This window comes from Pseudophryne corroboree, chromosome 1, assembly GCF_028390025.1.
Source record: "Pseudophryne corroboree isolate aPseCor3 chromosome 1, aPseCor3.hap2, whole genome shotgun sequence".
NCBI lineage: Eukaryota > Metazoa > Chordata > Amphibia > Anura > Myobatrachidae > Pseudophryne > Pseudophryne corroboree.
The window spans coordinates 625,019,059-625,033,792 of record NC_086444.1 but is presented as its reverse complement, the minus strand read 5'-3'; the positions used below and the strand labels follow the sequence as shown (position 1 = coordinate 625,033,792).

The 14,734-nt window shown below is 43.1% G+C and overlaps 1 protein-coding gene across 9 annotated transcripts in view; it reads left to right on the top strand.

Moving 5' to 3' along the window:
* Positions 1 to 14,734, top strand: part of MYO9B (myosin IXB) — a 284,115-nt gene that overhangs the window by 235,221 nt on the left and 34,160 nt on the right. For all 9 annotated transcript variants that reach the window (XM_063914492.1, XM_063914494.1, XM_063914490.1 and 6 more), the window contains 8 exons: positions 4,412 to 4,510; positions 5,712 to 5,888; positions 6,057 to 6,098; positions 6,525 to 6,633; positions 7,168 to 7,241; positions 11,136 to 11,319; positions 13,105 to 13,233; positions 13,576 to 13,681. In XM_063914492.1, coding sequence (XP_063770562.1) covers positions 4,412 to 4,510; positions 5,712 to 5,888; positions 6,057 to 6,098; positions 6,525 to 6,633; positions 7,168 to 7,241; positions 11,136 to 11,319; positions 13,105 to 13,233; positions 13,576 to 13,681 — 920 coding nt within the window. The remainder of the gene's footprint in view (positions 1 to 4,411; positions 4,511 to 5,711; positions 5,889 to 6,056; positions 6,099 to 6,524; positions 6,634 to 7,167; positions 7,242 to 11,135; positions 11,320 to 13,104; positions 13,234 to 13,575; positions 13,682 to 14,734) is intronic.

Here is a 14,734-nt window from a genome sequence, read left to right as displayed (position 1 = left end):
TTACATTACTTACTCTACTTTTATTTGCTGTTCATTATTACTATGAAAAGTTTAAAAGTACTGAGACAAACAGGGTAGATTGTCCCAGTCTCTTGTGAAAGAGACTAATGTCTTCTCCAGGAGATTGCAGTCTCATGATAAAGCCTCCACATAGCCTTAAACACACAGCACACACACATGCACATTATATGGTGGGTAGTTAGAGGGTAGTGCATGGGGAGGATGCTTAAGTAGACTGTCCTGTGTTTGGGTCAGGGCGATTAATGTTGGGCAAGCTTGCTGCTGACAAGCTAGGTGTGCAGTGAAGTCAATGGCTCGGGAGGCACTGGTCAATTAACCCCCCCATCCTCTTAAAAATAAGTGTTGGGTTCCCCTTATTAAAGAATAACCAGTCCCAGGCTGGACCAGCCCAAGGGTATAATGCCAGCGTGGGTCCCCCTGCCATCACATTAACCACCCCAAACTGGTTAGCCCAGGGCTGGAATTTCTCACAAAATGGATATCCCAAAAATTAAAATGGGGTACCCCTTCCCGCGCAACAACCAGCACTGGCCTTTAAAGCCAATGCTATGACTCACATCCCCGGTTGGTGGTGGTTGCAGGGTATATGGTATGATTATACGGTTACCTTTTACAGGCGTCATTTAGGTCTCGGCAAGCCTGCTGTCATCGACCACGGGTAATTGGATACCCCTATAAGTAGCATACATTTAAAGGCATGTTATGCTTTATTTATGTTGTATATGTGGATAATTGTGAAATAAATGGTTTTATGTTAACAAGAAGCCTTCTATTATATATCAAAAGAGTAGATATTAATTTATAACTTGTTCAAGTGAAATCAATCAATCAATCAATCTGTTTCCTGTTAGAGAAAAGATTCTATATGTAGTTAGTATAGGCCTGGATATATATTTTATTTTATTTTTATTGGGAAGCTGTGCATTTTGTTCAATTATTTTATAATATTGTTTGCTTGCTATACTATGCTCGGCAAGTGCGAAGTACGTGCTCTTTCACCATAAATTAGTAGATCTGCACTAATGGCAACTCCTTTTTATTTGCATATCTCTCTGTTGTGTTACATTGTAGAAATGGAATGCTATGTTCCTTTTGTCACCAAATTTGTCCTAGTAAGTTACATAGAAACGTAGAATGTGACTGCAGATAAGAACCATTTGGCCCATCTAGTCTGCCCTTATAGGATGTGGTTATAAGGATTAGAGGTTAGAGTTGGATTAGGGGTCTGGGTACAGTAATAGAGTATTAGAGTCAGGGTTCAGATTAAGGGTAAGAGTTGGGATGTTAGTGTTAGAGTATTAGTGTTTAGGGTTAGGATTAGTAATAATAATATTATTATTATTATTATTATCCTTTATTTATATGGCGCCACAAGGGTTCCGCAGTGCCCAATTACAGAGTACATAAATGATCAAACAGGAAAACAGCAACTTACAGTTGATAACAGTATAGGACAAGTACAGGGTAAATAAACATAGTTACATCAGCAGATGACACTGGAATAAGTATCAGGTGGCAGAAGACTGCTGGAGTTGATGCAGTTGAAGATTATTAAAGTAAGAAAGGATAAGCACATGAGGGAAGAGGGCCCTGCTCGTGAGAGCTTACATTCTAAAGGGGAGGGGTAGACAGACAGGGGTGACACAGATGGGGTACATGGAGAGTGTAGAACAAGGGTTAGGATGAGATTTGGCTGGGTTTGGTGAAGAAGTGGGTCTTGAGAGCCCATTTGAAGTTTTGTAGAGAGGTGGAGAGTCTGAGGGGAAGAGGTAGGGAATTCCAGAGAAGTGGTGCAGCACGTGAAAAATCTTGGAGGTAGGAGTGGGAGGAGGTGATTGTAGGCAGGAAAGTCGTCGTGCATTAGCAGAGCGAAGAGGACGTGTGGGAATGTAAAGGGAGATAAGATCAGAGATGTAGATGGGAGAGGAGTGGGTGAGGGCTTTGTAAGCGAGTGTGAGAAGCTTGAAATGGATTCTGAAAGGGAAGGGGAGCCAGTGAAGGTCTAGTAAGAGAGGAGAGGTAGACGTAGTGCGTTTGGTGAGGGAAATGAGCCGGGCAGCAGCATTGAGGATAGATTGGAGTGGAGAGAGGTGTTTGTCAGGAATGCCAGTCAGGAGGAGATTACAGTAATCCAGTCTGGAGATGACCAGTGAGTGGATAAGAGTCTTAGTAGCATCCTGGGTCAGAAAGGGTCTGATCCTGGAAATATATTTTAGATGAAAACGGCAAGTTTGTGAGAGGTGCTGAATGTGTGGTTTGAAGGAGAGGGAGGAGTCAAGGATTACTGCAAGACAGCGCGCTTGGGGGCTAGAGGAGATAGTAGTGCCATCAATAGATAATGAGATAGTAGGAGGTGAGGTTATGCGGGAGGGAGGAAAGATGATCAGTTCGGTCTTAGACATGTTAAGTTTAAGAAAGCGCTGGGACATCCAGGAAGAGGTAGCAGAGAGACAGTTGGAGATGCGAGTGAGGAGAGCAGGGGAGAGGTCTGGAGAGGAAAGATAGATTTGGGTGTCATCAGCATAGAGATGATATTGGAAACCAAAAGAACTAATGAGCTTACCTAGTTAGGACGTATAGAGAGAGAAGAGGAGAGGACCAAGGACAGAACCTTGGGGTGCACCTACAGTTAGTGGAAGTGAGGGGGAGGTGGAGTCATGAGAAGAGACAGAGAATGAACGGTCAGAGAGGTAGGAAGACAGCCAAGAGAGGGCAGTGTCGCGCAGACCAATGGAGTGAAGGATTTGCAGTAGGAGAGGATGGTCCACAGTGTCAAAAGCGGCAGAGAGATCAAGTAGAATAAGTAGAGAGTAGTGTCCCTTAGATTTAGCAGCATACTTTTGTAAGGGCAGTTTCAGTGGAGTGGAGAGGACGGAAGCCAGACTGGAATGGGTCAAGTAGTGAGTGTGAGGAAAGAAAGGAAGTAAAGCGGTTGTAGACAATACGCTCAAGAAGTTTGGAGGCAAAAGGGAGGAGAGAGATGGGTCGGTAGTTGGAGAGAGTTTTTGGATCAGGGTAGGTTTTTTAAGAATAGGAGAGATGAGTGCATGCTTGAAGGCAGAGGGGACAGTGCCTGATGAGAGGGAGAGATTGAGAAGGTGGGAACAAGCAGAAGGAGAGAGGTAGCGGAGGAGGCGGGAGGGGATAGAGTCAAGTGGGGAGGTGGTGAGGGGACAGGAACGAATGAGGGCCATGACTTCCTCTCCAGTTGCATGGGAGAAAGAGGTCAGAGTAGGTGGGAGGGGTGGTAAGGGATGGGGGAAAGCTGGCTACTGATGGTCTGGTGTGATGTGATGTCCTTACGTATGGAGTCAATTTTGGGTGTGAAGTAAGTGGCAAAGTCAAGAGCAGAGAGTGAGGAAGGGAGACGAGGTGGGCAGAGAGTGAGTTGAGAGTGGCAAAGAGGCGCCGGGGGTTGGAAGACTGGGAGGAGATTAGGTTCTTGAAGTATGACTGTTTAGCAAGAGAAAGGGCAGCACTGAAGGATGAGAGCATAAGTTTGAAATGGAGGAAGTCTGCCTTAGAGTGTGATTTCCTCCAGTGTCGCTCAGCAGTACGTGAGCATTTTTGCAGATATCTGGTGCATTTGGTGTGCCAGGGTTGAGGTGTTAATGTGCGAGGGTGAATAGTGGTTGGTGGAGCAACAGAGTCAAGAGCAGAAGTAAGGGATGCATTGTATATGGAAGTGGCTTGTTCAGGGCATGAGAGAAAGAGAATAGGAGAGAGAAGTGAGTCAAACAGGGAGGAAAGGAATGTAGTGTCAATAGCCTCAATGTTACGCTTAGTGATGGTAGCCTTGGGAGGTAGAGATGGGAAAGTCGAGAGGGATAGGTTAAAGGAGAGCAGGTGGTGGTCAGAGAGGGGAAATGGGGAATTGGAAAAATCAGAAATATCACAGCGGTGAGTGAAGACCAGATCCAGTGAGCTCCCATTCACATGGGAGGGTGAGGAGGTCCACTGGGAGAGACCAAGTGAAGAGGTGAGGTTAAGGAGTTTAGAGGCAGGGGATTGTGTGGGGATGTTGAAATCACCTAGGATTATGGAAGGAATGTCAGAAGAGAGGAAGTGAGGAAGCCAGGAAGCAAAGTTGTCGATGAATTTGGAAGCAACGCCAGGGGGGGCGGTAAATGACAGCTACTCTAAGATGGACTGGTTGGAAGAGGCTTAAAAACAAACAAAAAAAACATTTCTAATAACGTTGTACTAAACACAGTTTGTTACTACTTGTACTGTGTAGGGTCTTAATCTGTCTGTTCTAGGCTGTGGCAGGAATGGGAAAGGGTCATATAAGGGGCTATTGGGGAAAACTTGAACAAGAAAAATTACTCAACGGTAGACTTCTCAGATTGCCATGATTTAATAATTGTGTTCTCTTTGTTTGTCTTCTCAGTTTAACACGTTACACCAGAATAAATCTCCCATTGAGAGCCTCCTCTACAGAGCAATGGAAATGTTCAGAGGAAACCTGAAATCCATGTACTCTTCTCCAGTAAGTTTCTGCATATAACCTCTTATAGGTTATGGTATAATAGGTCGACGGTGAAAAAGTCAACAGTGTCTAGGTTGAAACCAAATGGTCGACATGGGTAAAAAGTCAACACTATCAAAATATCTACATGGATATGGTCGGCAGATGAAAACGTCGACAAGTTTTTTTGGGTGACGATTTAAAGGTTTCAGCATATGAAACCCCAATCAGTGTACCGCATCCCCTCGCATGCTAGCACTTCGGGCAAGGTGCCTTGCTCCGCTACCACTGTGCTCGGCACAGGTTACCGTTCCCAATTGTAGTCCATGGTAATGTATGAAGAAGTTGCAAAAAAAAATGCAAATAACTATATGGTGTTGACCTATGGACAGGATACTCCTCTTATATGCATAATTGATTTGCCATACTACTAAGATGTTTTGTTCTCCACAACAACAGTCTTACTTCAGCGCAGAGTTGCCAACTGAGCATTTTGGTTGATAGTTGTGTTGTACATTGTGTTGCGCGAGTCGAGCATACACTGAGGTGTGTGTTGTAAGACTAATTTACCAGTTTAATGCAAATTGTATGCAGAATGTTTATTTTATTTCCCTATGATGTTAGCATATATCTAATTCCCTTTCTCCTTGGTGAATTTGAATGAGCAGCGCTAGTACCACCTTGTATCTATGCAGTGACTTATAGCTTCATAGAGATAGAAGCTGAATGTAAAGACGGCATCACACCATATTTTAATGTAAAGCCTCAGTTTCTTCTTACTGGCATATGCTAAAATAAGCCAAGATGCTTCAAAAATTAATGCTGGGGTAATATGCCACAGCTTCTCAGCATCAATAAGGAGACTCTACCTCAAGCTCCCCTTCACATACACAGGCAGATTAAGAACAATGTTGCCACATTTCGATGTATAATATAGAAAAAATAAAAGGATGGGGGGGTTTTGTTATTGAAAAGTATTCTGTCCTACCCATTTCTTAGATTTAGGATGTAATGGATTTGGTGACATCGTAAGAGCACCCAGTTGTAAGCATTTGTTAAAATTGCATTGCTATTGCTAGAAGTATCTTAGCCAGCCAACACTTTAAAACGTGTGTGACACAGCGATTCAGTGTCACTTGCAGTAGATGCCACAGCAAAGTGTGCGTGTAAATGGTGCCTTTATATGGACCAAAGCTTTCTACTGTACCTCTTGTTTCTACAGAATGGGCATTTTCATGCTGGTTACAAGGACCTAATGGACAATTTCCAGCTTCTTGTTAGTAATCTAACCCAGGATAAAAATGAGAAGGATGTGAAGCTTGTACTGAACCTTTTCCAGTCTTTTCTGGATGAATTCACCCGGGGATACTCAAAAAGAGAGGACACCGAAACCCAGAAGGTTAGTCCCGGGTTTCGTCTTGACTGTAATGTACAAACCTTTTATTTTCCCTAAATTGTTCATTTATGGCAGCCTGACTTATTTTCTTTAGTCATTTTTATTTAAAATAATCACCTTGAAAACTGAATTTTATTATGATTCCAACTAATGGATGATTTCTGTTTTTAGCAACGAAAGTCTCAAAAAAAGAAGAGGAAACAAGTTCAAAATGTAAGCATGTATTTCAATTAGGAGATTTACTATCAGTCATGTAATTAAAGGGCCACGAAACGCATACCTCTTATATCCCACATCTATCCAAGCAGTATAAGAGCATTGTTTTTATAATTTTACACTTAAGTGTAGCGATGTCTCACGATGACCGGATGACCTTTAGTCATGAGTACTGTTTATAACTGTTCTCGGTTAAGTCAGCACCAAGCATGAACTGTTTGGAGGGTCCAGTGATGGCCTAAAAAAGTGTTTGCTTTTTTTTTTTTTGTCTGTTTTTCTGCCATGATAAAAATCAAACCAATTGACGATACTCGCACTGCTGTGTTCACCTTACTGGCCTTCTCACAAGTTGGGTTTTTGGAGTAACAGCCTGTCTGACCATTAATTACATTAATGTGATGTCTCTATGACCTTTGTCTGCAGCTGGAATCCCATGGGCATGTATTTGTCAGCTACCAAGTGAACATTGGTCAGTCCTGTGAGCATTGCTCCTCCAGCATCTGGCCAATGGAGAAAGCTTTTCTTTGTAGTGGTAAGTACTCTTGATAACAAACTGTCCTTTCCTGCTGGATTCAGAAGTGTTCATTGTGTGGAGGTAATTTATTGCTAGTAGGCATAAGGGGTACAGGTTTGAATAAAAGCCATTGGACAAACTGGGTGTGAAATCGGTGTTGTTTTAAGTAGCGGGTGGTAATAATTGTAAAAAAGAGGTTTGGTCTCCAATTTTGCCTCAGTGCCTGTTTCCTTTAACTACACAACTTGATCTATTTGTATAGTTTTACAATTGCTAATGTCATTATTGAATTCATTTTTAAGTCTATTTCTAATGAACTCTTACTAGGTTTGGATTCGGAAAGAAAACATAGTTTTAGTCATTAGCGATGATTCAGGCTTGCAGAAGCTCTTGGATAATGAGTTGGTTGTCTTCAAATTTTTTGGGGGAAACACTTATATTTTAGCAAAAAGATTAATTCAATCTTTTACAGTAGAATGGAATTGTTACTTTGGCTTTTCTGGTTTTCCCCCATGAAGAGGACCTAATTCTAAATTTTATGTCTCTTAATAGCCTGCAAGATGATCTGCCACAAGAAATGTCTAAGCAAGATTCAGAACCACTGTACACCAGCTGGAGTGAGACGTGTAAGTACAACTTGATGAGTGCAAATCCAGGTAGAATAGGCTGAAATAATTAAATGGAACACTTGAAAAAATAAAATGCACATTGCTTCCAACAGTGCAAAATCATACTTGACATTTCTAATATGTATTCATTTATATTATGCATTGTTTCAAAAGTGTTTTGAACATATTGGGGTTGATTCAGTTAGGAAAAAGAATGGCAAATTGCACGTGCAATGGAGTGGAAACGAAGGCAAAAGTCCACCCCGGACTAGCAGATTTTAGTGCACAGCCTATGGAGTTGCAAACAAAACTCTGCAATGTCAGAGCTACCGTAAGTGCAGCGAACCATCTGTATCGCGATTGAATCAACCACATAGTGCAGGTTTGGCCAACCTGTGGCTCTCCAGCTGTGGTAAAACTACAAGTCCCAGCATGCCCTGCCACAGTTTTGTTATTAGAGAATACTAAAGCTGTGGCAGGGCATTCTGGGATGTCTACTTTCACAACAACTGGAGAGCCACAGGTTGACTAATATTAGTTTTGCTTACTAAGCTATACTTTCACACGTGGTGAACTTGACCATTTGCATCCTTCACAAGCTGTTTTACTGATTTGTGACTTTTTGCAGTTTGAGAACGGTTGACCAGTAACTAGCTGTATTTTATAATAAAATCTATAAGTGATATAGGGGTATATGCAATTGCGGTCGAATTCGCTGCAATTTTCGCCGTTTTTTAATTCGACTCAATTCGACAGGTGAATCCCGGAAGGTGGCTTCCGGAATTCACCATATTCAATGAAAAACGGATTCGCCAGAGTCGCGGGCGAAAATCGGCCGATTTGGCGGATTTTGCCGCGATTTTAAAAAACGGTAAAAAAACGTGAAAAACCCGGAAAAAAAAATGGCGTGGGGTCCCCCCTCCAAAGCATAACCAGCCTCGGGCTCATCGAGCTGGTCCTGGTTCTAAAAATGCAGGGGGAAAATTGGCCAGGGATCCCCCGTATTTTTAAAACCAGCACCGGGCTCTGCGCCTGGTGCTGGTGCCAAAAATACGGGGGACAAAAAGAGTAGGGGTCCCCCGTATTTTTCACACCAGCATCGGGCTCCACTAGCTGGACAGATAATGCCACAGCCGGGGGTCACTTTTATGCCGTGCCCTGCGGCCGTGGCATTAAATATCCAACTAGTCACCCCTGGCCGGGGTACCCTGGGGGAGTGGGGACCCCTTCAATCAAGGGGTCCCCCCCCAGCCACCCAAGGGCCAGGGGTGAAGCCCGAGGCTGTCCCCCCCCCATCCAATGGGCTGCGGATGGGGGGCTGATAGCCTTTTGTGATAATAAAAAGATATTGTTTTTTCCAGCAGTACTACAAGTCCCAGCAAGCCTCCCCCGCAAGCTGGTACTTGGAGAACCACAAGTACCAGCATGCGGGAGAAAAACGGGTCCGCTGGTACCTGTAGTACTACTGGGAAAAAAATACCCAAATAAAAACAGGACACACACACCTTGATAGTAAAACTTTATTACACACTACCGACACACACATACTTACCTATGTTGACACGCCGACTGCCACGGTCTCCGACGATCCGAGGTACCTGTGAAAAAATTATACTCACCTTCCAGCGTCCAGAGGTACATCCAGGTCCAGAGATAATCCACGTACTTGGCAAAACAAAAAAACGAACAACGATCCATACCGGACTAGAAAGGGGTCCAATGCTTTCACATCAGACCCCTTTCTCCCGAATGCCGGGACATCACGTGACTCCTGTCACTGAAGTCCCTTCAGCCAATCAGGAAGCGCTACTTCCGTGGCGCTCATCTGATTGGCTGTGCGCTGTCTGTGATGTGACAGCGCATCGCAAAACCGCTCCATTACTTTCAATGGTGGGAACTTAGCGGCTAGCGGGGGGGTCACCCGCCGGTCAGCCGCTGACCGGCGGGTGACCTCACCGCTAGCCGCTAAGTTCCCACCATTGAATATAATGGACTGGGCTGTGCGATGCGCTGTCTGCTCAGACGCACAGAGCCAATCAGATGAGCGCAACGAAGTTGCGCTTCCTGATTGGCTATAGAGACCTTTCTGTGACAGCTGTCACTGACAGGTCTCTCTGCATTCGGGGATAGGGGTCCCATGTGTCAGCATGGGACCCCTTTCAGTCCGGCATGGAGCGGGTGTTCGGTTTGTTTTTTTCTCCAAGTACGTGGATTTATCTCTGGAGCCTTGTTGAGGTGAGTATATTGATCTTTTATTTTCAGGTACCCCTGGATTCTACATGGAGAAGAGGACCGATGTCGGCGTGTGAACATAGGTAAGTATGTGTGTGTCGACGTATGAAATAAAGTTTTACTTTCACGGTGTGTGTGTCCTGTTTTTATTTGGGTATTTTTTTTCCAGTAGTACTACAGGTACCAGCGGGCCCGTTTTTCTCCCGCATGCTGGTACTTGTGGTTCTCCAAGTACCAGCTTGCGGGGGAGGCTTGCTGGGACTTGTAGTACTGCTGGAAAAAACAATATTCTTTTCATGATCACAAAAGGCTATCAGCCCCCCCATCCGCAGCCCATTGGATGGGGGGGGACAGCCTCGGGCTTCACCCCTGGCCCTTGGGTGGCTGGGGGGGGGGGGACCCCTTGATTGAAGGGGTCCCCACTCCCCCAGGGTACCCCGGCCAGGGGTGACTAGTTGGATATTTAATGCCACGGCCGCAGGGCACGGCATAAAAGTGACCCCCGGCTGTGGCATTATCTGTCCAGCTAGTGGAGCCCGATGCTGGTGTTAAAAATACGGGGGACCCCTACGCTTTTTGTCCCCCGTATTTTTGGCACCAGCACCAGGCGCAGAGCCCGGTGCTGGTTTTAAAAATACGGGGGATCCCCTGTCAATTTTTTCCCCGCATTTTTAGAACCAGGACCAGCTCGAAGAGCCCGAGGCTGGTTATGCTTTGGAGGGGGACCCCACGCCATTTTTTTTTAGGATTTTACCGTTCCAGCAATAAAAAAAAAAAAAAAAAAATATTTTAAAAAATATATAAATAATATTTGTGCCTCCAAAAAAAAAAAAAAAAGTACCTAATCCCTTCTAATATAAATAGATCTGCTATTCCCAAAAAAAAAAACACAAAAAAAAACATGTTTAAAATTTTTTTATTTGTTTTCACCCTCCAAAGTGTGGCGGATTGAAAATGACGAATTTGCTGTCTAAAAGCACTGCTGTCGAATTTCCAAACTTGAATTGAATATGCTTTGGTCGAATTGCAGCACTTATATCATTGCTGAAAAGTCGAATTTGCAAAAATTCGAATTTCAAAAAGTCGAATTTTGAAAGTCCGTTTTTTGGTCGGAAAGCACTGAATTGCATAGGCAAATTTTTTTTTTGGTCGAAAATGACCCGAAATTCGACAATTTCGGGAATTCGACCGCAATTGCATATACCCCATATTCTTTTTAGAATTGTAAAATTTTATTGAAGGAAAACAATGAAGAAAAACAAATGACAAATTTCAATGTAGCTTAAGCATACGTATAATAAAACATACAAAGATACATGCATTGATAATACAGAGAACATCAAAGGTATCAGTGGGGCATAGAATTTTACCAAAGCTAGCAGGGGAAGAACTTCCACAGATAAGATATAGAAGAGTGCTGAGCAGCACATCCAAGAGGCCTATAACAAGGAGCTGTTATGATGCAGGAGAAGGCAAACATAGCGAATATATATTTCTGCAGCCATTAGTTGCAGCAAACTAATACTATTTAACATATCTTTATGTTCTGTAGTAATAATCTGCTTTACTTTAGCTGCGGGGTTATTCGCAATCTATCATGTATTTTTGCAGTGTATACACTCCGACAATGTGGTGCTGTTGTTTTTTCATTATACATTTTTTGTTTTGTTATGCAAACAGAACCAGGGCAGTCATCATTTTGGTGTGCACTTGGCAGACTTAACCAATGAGACAACATCTGTTCCAGTTGTAATGGAAATGCTTCTGGAGTACCTAGAGATGCATGGCCTGTACACAGAGGGCATCTACCGCAAATCTGGTGCAGCAAATTGCATGCGAGAACTAAAAACATCCCTGGAGAAAGGTGCGTTGGATGTAAATGGAATTGATTGTCAGTATTAGTATCTGTGCCATTTCTGGTGCTCTGTATGGTTCATTATTGCTCTTGGGCTCTAAATAAGCTATTCTTCCACAGGAGTGTAATTGGAAGATTGCAATCTTAAAAGACATTTGAAGCTTGCCTTCTAAAGAATGAATACTTGTACTTGCCATTAAATCCTTTTCTCAGAAGCGGAGATCAGGACACAATTGTTGAGTTATGTTAAGATGGGCCATGGTGAAAAAAACAAGAGCGGACTATTCCCTATAAACACCATCCAAGTCTAATGCCAGATTTATTTGCTCTTGTATTCTTTGTACCATCTTAACAAATATACACCCATATACATAAAGCTATTATGTTTATTATTTACTTTAGTATAAACAATACTTTCCATGCCAGCGTTCAGTTTTGCTATGTGCAATGCAACTTTTATACTGCTATCTACTACTGAACTGTCCAAAATGATTTTATTCTTCATTTCCCCAAAGGCAGTAGGGCTAGTTTTACTGTAGTTATCCAACAGTGTTACCCAGCTTCACAAGGCCTCCTTTTTGGCAAATGTGCCTATTTATCTGCCTTGTGATACATAGGTGCACAGTATGTATGTATGTATGTATGTATGTATGCATGTGTGTATGTGTGTGTATGTGTATATATATATATATATATATATATATATAAATGTGTGTGTGTGTGTGTGTGTGTGTGTATGTGTATGTACCACACACACACACCTTCTCCATTTTATCATTACATGCCTGCCTTGAAAACGGTGCTTTGAGCACCGAAACGTCGGCCTTGTATAGGCATTCTGTAACCATGGATCTGTTCCAGTAAAAATCTGCATTTATTTACTTTGGAGTGCCGCAGTCCCTTCTTGTCTGCTATATATATATATATATATATATATATATATATATATATATATATATATATGCTCTTTTAAAACACTGCAAGTTTTATAATTCATCATCATCAGCTGCCTGCAATTCTTACTAACTGCTGCAATCAGTGGGCTGCAACTCAAGGGAGCACAGAACACCAGGAGGAAGTTTTAAAGTCCCCAACCTACTGCATTCCATCACTACACCCAAGGGTTCTCTGTGCTGACTGGACTTAAATTTATAAGGACCATGCAGTTTCAGTGCACTGCAAGTACCAGCACATCCATCTCACCACAGATGGACAGGCACAGGTTTCCTTTCTAATCAACATAAGACCCCAGTCCGTTCTCCTGATGATGTCCAAGACAAATGCCCTGACCATTATTGGTGCAGCCTGTGAGCCGCAAAATCATATGGTATATGTTGGGGAGAGCACAGAACTTAGAGTGTCTGTAACCTGGCATTGTTGGCGCAGTAGTGTTACAGTCTCTGATTGCAGTAGCCAGCCCGGTACCGCCTATTGAATGGGGAGGAGCATGCTGCTGCACCAAGATGTAGGTCACTTGCAGTGAGTCTGGCCGCCCAGACCAGGACAAATGGGAAGGTGCCAAATTCTTAGATATCTCCAGGCAAACAGCACCCTCTGTAAAGTCTATGGGTAATGCGCCTCCCACTCCAGTACAGGTATAATCAGCCTGCTATAATTTGAGAGCCTGTTCCAGGTCCCCAGACCATGAAAAATGTGGATGGGCAGATGAGGTGTCGTATACGAGGATTGTGACCATTTTAAGTTTTTAGACTTTTGCTTTTAAAAAAAATTTAGTTTATTTCTTTTGCACACGGTATGTATAACTGTTCCACCTTTATTCTGATTTGGAAATAGAGCCCAACTCTGTGAAGCTGGACAATTACGCAATCCATGCCATCACTGGGATTTTAAAACAGTGGTTACGTGAACTTCCTGAGCCTCTAATGACATTTGCACAATACAGCGAGTTCCTGAAAGCTGTGGGTAAGTGGTGGAAAATGTCGTTTATCTGTTCACTGTGCTGCTCTAAATAATATGTTTTTGAAGTAATCATTAATTAGAAACTTAACAATGGGCACATTTGCTGTGTATTCTGCCTGGGGGTTCTGACATAAGGGGTATGCTATGGTTTTCATTAGAGAATCACAGTACATTAAGTAGAGTAAGTAAGACTTCCCCATACACAATAATATCCTTTTTACAAGCATACATTTAAGTCAAATTCTCAAGAAAACACGCCAGTGTTGTTGTAGCCCGTTCTTATCTAGACGTTTTCTGGAATGATTTGTTTATATGAAAGGTTACATGCTTTGTTGCCTTCTTCAGAGCTCCCTGGGAAGCAGGAACAGCTTTGCACCATTTACAAAGTTCTTGGACAGCTCCCACAGGCTAACTATAATAGCTTGGAAAGACTGATCTTCCACCTTGTCAAGTAAGTTTAATATGCGGTACAACCTATTGCATTAGCTTCTTTTGTTCATTTGCAGAGGTGTGTAGGAGGTGCCGTTACACAGAGGTCAGGGCTCTGTGGGCAGCACTGTTGCTGATCCACGCCTCCTGCATCTGGATAGCACCCTGCAGCCAGTGTTGGTGCTGCAGTACCGCCTGGAGCGTTCTTTGCTCTGGCAGTGCTGTTCTTCCCTGAAGCTGGCAGCCCCGCCCCCTTGGCATGAAATCATGCACTCAGGGGGCATAACTGGTACAGGGAATGTAAAGCCCTGTTATGGGTGCTGTTCATATGTCTATTGTGTGCCACCTTTCTGACCTTTTATCTATTGCACATTAGTGTTCTTCTGATCTTAAAAAAATATATATTGTAATATATCTTTGCACATTTAAAAATATAATTGTGTATCCTTTTGGTCTCCTATTTTATAAGATATTGCAGTTAATTGTGGTACTTGCTCGCACATTTAAATAACTTACAAAACACAAATGTAAAAAGGAAGATGTTAAAGTAGAAACATTGAATTTGAAAAATGATGGCTTCTTATTTTTGTTAGCTTGTTCAGAGTTGTGTGGACCAGCACTTGCTCTAAGCTTTCCTGAAGTGAGATACAAATATATTGACACTGACCTATTCATACAGGACGTGATTGTAGAATTTGGGCATCTGATTGTATAATCTGTTGCGGACAGCCATGCAGCAGATTTTTAGGTTTCCTGCTAATCTGTTTTTAACACCATGAATTCGGATGGATTGAGCCAGTTTATATATTTAACTGTATATGCCTGTACCGGAAAGCGGTTACAGTACCGCTAGTTGGAATCCCGAAGGTCACAATTCTGACGCCGGAATCCTGACTAGTGGTGAAATGCCGGTGCCGGAATACCGGCGCCACAGGCTCTTCTCCCTCTGTGGGTGTCCACGACACATAGAGGGAGAATATAACCTGTGGTGAGCGCAACGAGCCACCGTGCCAGCAGCATGGCAAGTGCAGCGAGCCCGCAAAGGGGCTTTCTAGCGCTCACCCCGCTGCAGACA